General features: G+C 46.3%; 1 protein-coding gene across 1 annotated transcript; it reads right to left on the bottom strand.

Annotated features, from left to right (window-relative positions):
• Window positions 1–1,665: 1,665 nt before the first annotated feature.
• Cyb5r1 (cytochrome b5 reductase 1) lies at window positions 1,666–6,352 on the bottom strand. Its single transcript, XM_076831388.1, has 9 exons — window positions 6,284–6,352; window positions 5,834–5,983; window positions 5,613–5,685; window positions 4,989–5,095; window positions 4,645–4,774; window positions 3,889–3,972; window positions 2,956–3,041; window positions 2,241–2,340; window positions 1,666–1,918 (listed from the first exon to the last, which is right to left on the bottom strand). The coding sequence occupies exons 1-9, from the start codon at window positions 6,296–6,298 to the stop codon at window positions 1,746–1,748; spliced, it is 918 nt and encodes a 305-aa protein (XP_076687503.1). The 5' UTR covers window positions 6,299–6,352; the 3' UTR covers window positions 1,666–1,745.
• Between the last annotated feature and the right edge of the window lie 2,921 nt (window positions 6,353–9,273).

Below are 9,273 nucleotides of genomic sequence, written 5' to 3'. Positions count from 1 at the left end.
TCCTCAGGGCCCAGCACAGTGTTTACCATATGACAGGTTCTTAATAAATATGTGTATGTTGAGTGAAGGAGGCTCACTCAGTCTTGTGTGAAACAAGGACTGGTGAGTTTCCATGTAGAAAATTCTCTTAGCAGCCCAGTAATCCTAAGCAGGATTTTCCTTTCTGTCTAGGCATGATGCCTATCATCTCAGGGGCTTGGGAGGCTTAGGCTGGAGGATCCCAAGTTTAAGGCCAGGGTGGGCAACTTAGTGAGACCCTGTCTTAGAAATAAAAGGGACTGGGGATGTACAGTGGTAAAGTGCCCCTGCATTGAATTTCCAATTCCAAAAATATATTTTTTCCCTTTCTGTATTTGAGGTGGCTTACCAAACACAATGTCATATATATACTAGCACATCAAGAAATGTTTAATGAAATACTACCAACAGAGTTGCCTGAAAAATCTGAGGATCCCACCAGCCATTCTCAGTGGCTCCATAGACAGAAACACACAGTTCCATGAAGAAAAACAATGTCAGCCTCCCTCCTAAACGCAAGCATTGTTTTCTCCCAGTTTTATCCTGGGAGAAGGGAGTGTATTGGGGTATGCTCTCATAGCAGAGATGGATGCTGGGGACAGATAGTACTGGGGGAGGCCAACTTTGTTCAGATACCAAATCTGTCTGGGGCTGGTGATGTCAGGTTACTTTTTTAAGACGGCTTCCCTTCCAAATGGAAAGGCAATCCTTTGATTTGTTTGCCAAATAACCTGAAGAATAAATATGGTGAGAGAAAGGCTAAGAGAAGGAAGAGGGGAAGAATGGCCAAATCAAAGGACAATTGGAAGGGGTACCTATGCTCCAAAAATGTCTCTCTAGCATGTGTTCTCCTTCCCCCACCTCAGAAGCCTCCAGAGAAGAGTTGAGCTCTGGCTCTGCAGAAACAGCTGCTGAGATGACCACGGAGTCTGGTGGCAGCTCATATTTCAGCACACAGTACAACTGCTCAAAGGCTCTTTGGAAGACCCAAGAGATTCTGTGCTGGGAAGACTTTTCTCCCAAGATCCGTAGGCATTTTGAAACAAGGATCCGAAACACAACAACCCCTCATATATCACACTGGGGCCTCAGGCCCATTTATTTTAAGAGCCAGAGGTTCCTGTGTAAGTAGCAATCTTAGATTATGGATAGCCATTTCTCTCTAGCCTGGGCAGGGACCGAGAGAGACAGACACAAAAAACATATTTCACACTCCTTCTTGGTCTGAAGTTTTTAGGAAACCATTTCTTCCTTTCCCTTTCTCTAGAAGACTACCTTCGTAAATCAACTTGCAATCACATAAGCAGAATTTGCCCATGGTTTAAGCACTGAAGACTAAGCAAAACCCTCTGCATAGTCTGTTCCTTTCATCACAGACACAAAGAAGGTGAGAATGTGATGCTATCAAGGAACCAGCCCAGTCTTGGAACAAATGTACATGACTCCTTGTTTTCAACCCTAAGAATGAGACTGCTCCAGGGGCCTCACCTGGACTTTTCATCCTAGGGAGATCTGAGGGCCTTGATAGGAATATCTCAGCCTTGGCCCTTTTCTATGGCTACAGGAATGTTGTTCCTGCAGGTACCATCTACATTGTAGTTCCAGTGTAAGATACCAAGGGCTGACATTCTCTGGAAAAAAAATCTAGGGCTTGTAGTGTTTGAGTACTGACTGGGTATAGTTGTAGACATGGGACCAGGGCAGCTGGGAGGTGCTCAGTAGGTGAATCAGTAGGTGAATCGCATCTTTTGTGAATAGCCCAATTTGTCCAAGTTGGGATGGCAGGCCAGCTGTATCATTGGAGGTGGCCCACAGAGCAGCAGCAGTACATCATCCCCTGGGGCAGGCAGGTGCTCCTGGATCATGTCAGAAGTCACAAAGCCCTTGCTGTAGGCCCAATCTGAAGCACAGAGGAAAAGAGAGAACTGATCCATGCTGACATAGGAATGTGGTACCATGAGAATGAATCATAGGAGAGGGCCCTGAAGGGCTCCTAAGAAGGTCTCAGGTTGTAACAGCAGTTACAGCCATCCCTGTTGCCCACCTGGTAAACAGAAACCCAAAGGAAAGGGATCAGGAGATCACTGTGTCTCTGTACTCATACTTGGGACTTTGGCAGTGTCAGGGAAGGTTGGTTTCAGTAAATCTAAAACTTACAGAGGGGCAATGCCTGGATTTTGATAATGAGGGGATATCATTATCCACAGAAATGGGGAGGATACCTTTGGGGGGATGGTCCAGAGTGAACCAGAGTTTAAAGCGATTGGGGTACCGGGCCTGCAGCTCCTCTAAGTCTTCCCGCAGGATTATGTCCTTTTCTGTCTGAAATGCAAAGGGAAAGCAGAGTCTTAGAAACCTTCTCAGGCCTACAGCAGACAAGATCTCTGACTAGGGGTTGTGGCGCATGCCTGTAATTCCAGCTACCTGGGAGCCTGAGGCAGAAGAATCTTGAGTTTGAGACTAGTCTGGGCAACATACTGAGACCCTATCTCAAAAAAGAACAGAAAGAGAAAAAAGTTCACTGCTATTACAACTGTCCAACCAAGAGAGAAAAAGGCTGCTAAAGGCATGCTAAAGTTCTAGGGAATAAGCAACACCTGCAGCAGTTTTAAGGAGTTAGGATGAGGGGAACAGCCTTTATTTAGATATCATGAAGGAATAAAGGTGAAATATTTAACCAAGAAGACCCAAGGGTCTTTGCTTAGCACTAGATGCCTTAAATCTTTTCTTCTTTCCTTGGGGATTAGGGAAGAAATCTGGGTCAATGCTCAGTCCTATTTCCTCCTTATTGTAGTAGAGGGTCCTGTACCTGGCAGAAGGGGCCTTGGCTCAGAGACTAGAACAGGCACTAGGCCGGTTCTGCCCATTGGGTCCACTGCTCATGTCCATACCCACATAGCAACTCTGAAGTCTCAATATTGAGAAAAGCAAACTAACCTGGTTGGCAAAAAGCAGAAAGCACTGGGTTGGATCTTCAGGTACTTTCAGGATAGCCCGGATCAGCTGTAGCATTGGGGTGATACCTACATGAGATACACCATGATGAGATGTGGTGGTCACATTCTGTTCTGTCCCGGGTCCTTAGCTGATTCACCCTTTCATCTTAATTCTACTCATTCACATTCCACTCCATTTTTCTTTAGTACCCTAATCCTCTGATCTCCTCCTTCATATCCCTGGATATATCTGGACATCCTCAATATTTACATAAATTCATAAGATGGAAATCTTTGGAAGGAACCAACTTAAGACTCTTCCTCTAAAAGTTCCCTTGGAGGCTAGGGACACAAAAGTCATAGATGACTACATGTTCCTCCTGATTCAGTGATGAGAGTTCTGGAACACTGAATACATAGAGGTTAAGTGTTTTGGAGTCAAGCAAAGCCAGATACTAATCCTACCTCTTGCCATTAAAAGTTTAATCTCATTTTCTCATCTATAAAAGGGAAATGCTAGTAGTATCTACTTCAGAGATACATATGTGTCTAATACATAGTAGTGAACTAGACCACAAAAATGTCTACTATTTATCAGACTACACCATGTTGAATATATAGTAGTATCCAATCCTAATTTTCTTTCTTGACTATTCTGAGCTATTTCTTTCTACTTTCACCTAAAAATTATTAGATTCATTCAACTTAGGAGAGCCCACCTGATTTATTGTTCTCATTTTATCAGTTAACTTTTTTGTTGTTGTTGTTTTTATTGTTTATGGTTTTGTGTTTGACTTACTGGGGAGGTTTGGCATTACTAAGGACCCCTGATTACCAGCTTGGCTATGATCATCAAATCTCCTGAGGCCATTTAGGAGTCTGAATGGCAACAGCCAACAAGGTGGGAGAGAATGGCCCCTCAAGTGACACGAACCTGTCCCTCCAGCGATCATTCCCAATTTCTTCGCCTTTCGGGGTTCTGGTGGCAATTTCTTATTGGGCTGAATGTTAAAATTCCCTGAGAAGTCAAGTGAAGAGAGGAGGAGAAGAACAAAGTCAAAATAGAAAACTAAGTAAACAAATGCCAAATTGAAAATATGCCCAACGGCCAGTTGAGCAGCTGCTACGAAATCTGATGCTGGAACTTGGGTGAGGGTTGTGTTGAGTAAGCCCTGACAATAATACACTTGAAGGACAATGGGGCCACAGCTATCTGTCTACCACTCAGTTCAGGATCACACAGTGAATATCAGCAACTTTTGGCAGAGGGTCGATCCTTGGTGACAGTGACAGGCACAGGGCCAGGTGTGAATATAGTTTCCCTAGAGACACAGAACACCTCCAGGGCCTTGCTAATGCACCCAGCTATTCCCATGGGGAGGGCTAAAAGCTCTCTCCAGAGCTCAGCCTGAAGGGTGAATCTTGGAGGGAGGGGAAGAGAGGCATCTTTGCTTTGGTAATCCCCCCAGCTGTCTGTCATGGCTGCGGAATTCAGTTGGATGGAGACCTACTTCCTGTGGCAAATGGGGCCAAGAAATAGGCCTCTCTGTGCATCAGAGTTGAGATTGGAAGGAAGGGCAGCTTTGACCCTTATACATGTACACACACTCGGGCATGCACAGTCATACTGTGCTAAGACTATGGAGCTAGAGCAGGGGGTGGCAGGCTGGAGGAGAAGACAGGTCATTACCTTTCCCAGTGTAAGTGAGCAGTCCACTTGGCCCCCGGAATTCCACCACATCCCCAATCTTCAGACTGTCCAGGTACTGAGACATCTTCCCGCCCTCAGGAAATTTTGGGTGCACACCCTTCAGATAGACCTGATAGGACCAAGAGAAAAATACCTGATTTAGAATGTCATTGAAACAGGCTGGAACAGGACTCATACACATGCTAGCTTTTCCAAGTCCACATACTTTCCTCATATCCACAAAGGATATGCCTTCTCCTGACATCAAACAAATCAGAGAAGTTTCTAAAAATTCCAGAAAGAGTGGGGTAAGGCGCCTCTGGGGTTCCTTCCTACACCCTTACCTTGATGACAAGATCGACGTAGCCTTGGTCCTCATCACTGGTGACAGGAGTGTACGGCCTGATGACCAGGCTGCCATCGATTCGGGCAGACAGGTAGACATGTTTGCCTGGAGACCATGTGGAGAGCCATGTAAGGGCTTCTAGTGGATGTGCTACAACCCTGTTACTTTTTACCCAGAGAGGTTTGAGAGAACAGGCTGTTTTGCTTCCTGCTGAAGTCCCAAGGAGCTGGCAGGCAGGGAGGATTCAGCCCACACAGCCCTCAGCTGGACCTCTCTCCAGCCTCCCTGTTGGGGAAACTCTTAACAATTACTACCAGGACCTTGGCAGGGGCAGGTAACCTGAGGGTCTCCGTAACAGGAAAAGTTAGTGTTTGCTCAGAGGGAGTTATAAGCAAGTCCTCTGGGAAATAGGGAGAGCTGTTGAGTGGTAAAGATGGGTGGGGACACAGAAGACACACCCTAAAGGTACCTGGTGGCACCTCACAGCCTGAAGGATCCAGAGCTAAGTGAAGGAAGGCCAATGTCATGTGGAGCAAAAAGATAGAAGCAACGTATCTCACCAGACCCCAGGAGAATCTCCCTCCTAGGATCCCAGGGAAAGCCCACTGCACACTTTCCTTACCCACAGGCAGCCCCAGAATGTGGTGGGCGGTGGGCAGGGCAAAGCGGAACCTCTTGGTGTTGTGGCTCACGGTCTGGAGGATGGATGACACAAGTATTTCACTAAGTGGGACTGGTTGCCACTCCCTCGGGCATCCCAACCACCGTGAATGCTATCTATCCCTTTTATACTAGTAGAACTCAGGTCCCCTTTCTACCCTGGACCCTTCCTCCACAGCTTACCGTCTTGTCCAGCAGTCGCAGCAGGTACTTCTCATCGGGGTCCAGGAGAGTAACCTGGAGCCGGCGGGACCTTCGAACCAAGTAGGTGCCCACAGCCAGGCCGAGCAGGGTAAGCAGCCCCACCCCCAGCGAGGCCAGCAGGGCTGAGCTCTGTGGGTAGAGAAGGTAGCGTGACCGCCAGGCTGGGGAAGAGCCCAGGGCGTGGGTGGTGACGGGAATGTATGATCAATCGCCCCAGGGGTGATGATCCCGCACTCCAACTCGAAAGCATGCCAAGGCCAGAGGGTAGGGTCCCCAAGATGGGAGGGTAATAGGGGGACCCCAGCATCCAGGGCGGGTCTGGAGCCCTGTAGGGCGGGGTCGGCCGTGGGAGTCCCTGGTCCTGAGCTGAGTGCCCAAAACTAGATGGGGCGGGGTTCCCAGGTGCAGGATACCGAGCGAGGGTCTCACCGGCTGGATCCCCATGGCCAAGAGCAGCGTCCTCCACCACCCTGCAGGCAGACAGATCCCACAATGCGCCGCGGGGCGGGCCCGGGGGAGGAGCTTGGCAGGAGGCGTGGTCCATCGGGGGCGGGGCTTGTAGGAGGCGGGGTTTGCCTGCTCTTTGGCCCGCCCCGCTTTCCCTCCCTGGGCGACGCCGAGCATCTCCAGGCTTGTCCAAGATCTTTCAAGACTGCAGCTCCAGCGGCTCCATTCCAGCCTTCTGGTCTCTGCTGTTTGGATCCACTTATTCCAGAACAGGATGGCAGTTCTGTTTTAGCACAGAATCACTCTAAGTTGGACAATTGGAACTCTTTGAATCTAAGAATCGTTCATGGAAAATGTAGCATTTGAGTCAGAGAAGGGAAAATTAATCATCATGTAGCTACCTTCGTTTTTCCAGCAGGTTAAATTGAAGCAAGACAATTGGAAGGACTGTTCAGGAAGGAACAGCGGCATGGCAACTTCATTTCCTGGTCTCTCTGAGCAAAAGACTGGTTTTGTTCCCAGTGCCAAGTCATCCAGTATTACTCAAAAGCTTCCTTTGGGTCCTAATCTGTGTTCTCTCTTCTCAAAGACCTGGGCTTTGGAGTCAGACTGTACTGAACAAGAATTGCACCTCTAGCACATATTGACTCTGTGACCTAAAACAACTTGATCAACTCTGAGTTTCTCCATCTTGGATGGATATATATTATCACCTATTAGGTAGTATTTAGTTTATATAGAGTTGTTGTGAGACTTCGATTCGAAATGTTAACATGCTTAGTGTATTGCCTGTCATAGGATAAATTATTCAACAGATGGAAGCTACTGGAGGCTCATTTAGGGTTTTGGGACTGAGTTCTGTTGGCAGCAGAAGCTTGGAACAGGAGTAGTAAGAAATAGACACTGGGAGTCGTTGGAACTACAGATTTGCCAAGATTAACATCCTTTCTCACATGCAAGTTTCTCAACTAGAATCAATGACATTGCTCTTTGAAGTACAGCGATGGATGAGATTTCCATAAATATCATTGTCAACAGCCTAAAGTAATGCCATTAGGGTGGTAGGGACATTGGAATCCTGTTTTCAGTTGTAGTTGGGGTACTCTGTTGAATGATCCTAAAGATGCTTTGTTTTCTTTATGAGCTAGCTGAAATGTCACTCAGATCCGGGTACATCTCCATCTTTTTTTTTTTTTTCTCTCTTTTGGTGATGGTACTGGGGGTTTAACCTAGGGCTATCTACCAGTAAGCTACATCCACAGCTCTTTATACACACACACACACACACACACACACACACACACACACTGGGGATTGAACTCAGAGGTGCTTAACCATTGAGCCACACCCGCAGCCCTATTTTGTATTTTATTTAGAGATAGTGTCTCACTGAATTGCTTAGTGCCTCGCTGTTGCTGAGGCTGATTTTAAACGCACCACCCTCCTGTCTCAGACTCCAGAGCTGCTGGGATTATAGCATGCGCCACCATGCCCTGCCCTTTTATATATTTTTTGAGAGACAAGTCTTGCTGAGTTGCTTAGGGCCTCACTAAGTTGCTGAGGCTGGCTTTGAACTTGTGATCCTCCTGCCTCAGCCTGTGGCGCACCCCCGCCCAGCAACTGGGCACAGCTCTCTTTTATTTTTATTTTGAGACAGATTCTCACCAAGTTGCCAAGTTGTCCTCAAATTTGCGATCCTTCTGCCTCAACCTCTCCAGTCTCTGGGATTATAGGCACACACCATCGTGCCTGGCTCCCTCTGAATTTTTGAAGCAGTCTGTACAGGAAGTTAGTGTGCCACGCTGTGTGGGAAAGAAGGGTTAAAGAGGGAAAGGGAGGGATCTTTCCCTTTTCTATTTGGAGAGACTGAAGGGATTATGTTCTGGGACTTCTGACACTCCCACTGCTGGAGCAGCTAAGAAGCCAACTACTGATCCTTGCCATTGTCCAGTTCTGGCTGGAGGGATTCCAGTCCTCTTCCCTTCACTGGATAAAGGATGTGGCAGGGGAGGGAGAGGTAGAAAATGAAAGGTGGGCATAACTACCATTCAAAGGGTCACATTTTAACTCGTATGAGTATGTTGCTGGGAATCAGGATATATAAGAAAAGGCTCTTATCCTGGAAACTTTAGCTATAGGGTCTCAGCAACCCTGAGTAAGATCCTTAGTCCTGAAAATGGATGCTGAAGAAGTGCTGGAGAGGGTTGCTGTCCTGAGTCACAGAATGGACCAGATAATCTCACATGTCTTTCCAGTCTCAGATTCTGTGGTTCTATGATGTCAGCCCAGGAGATAAATTCCACTTCATCATAACTCATAATAATCTTTCATATACTCCTTGTTTGGAAGAACAAAGGGATTCCTAGATTTTTTTTAAAAAATCCAATCTTTTAAGTTTAGGTTTTCTTCCTGGATAAGTAATAGAATGAAGAATAGAATATATAATGTACTGTGCAGGGGAAGTTAAAATTCTAAGATGTGCTTCATAATTCTCAAGGAGGGCATAAAATAAAGTGATCCTTTTGAAATACCATAGGATATCCAGGAAGAATCTTAAAGAAAGACCTGCTCATATAGGGGATATGGTATGGAAGAATCAGACCAGAAGATGCAATAATGATAAAAAAAAAGTTGAGACTTATTTAGCATGTGCAAGAGCTAGGTAAATTGCTTTTTACATATTCTGACAATCATTTAATCCTGATAACAACCTGTGAAAGAGATATTATCATGACTATCATATTATGGATGGAGAGATTGAAGTGTAGGATTATTAGTAGCTTGCTCAAAGTCAGCTAAGTGTCAAAGTCAAGTGGCATACCAGGCAGCCTGATATGGAAGGCTAACAACCCAACTGCCCCCTTTTAAATGCTCCTAGTAAGGAAGCTTAAGCATACACAAAGGTAGACCAAAGAACAAAGCCTCATTACCCATTGCCCACCTTCAACAACTATCAACTCATGGTCAGGCTT

The sequence above is a fragment of the Callospermophilus lateralis genome, chromosome 13, assembly GCF_048772815.1.
Source record: "Callospermophilus lateralis isolate mCalLat2 chromosome 13, mCalLat2.hap1, whole genome shotgun sequence".
Lineage (NCBI taxonomy): Eukaryota > Metazoa > Chordata > Mammalia > Rodentia > Sciuridae > Callospermophilus > Callospermophilus lateralis.
Note: the sequence above shows the minus strand (reverse complement) of the source record. Positions and strands in the feature narration are given on the sequence as shown.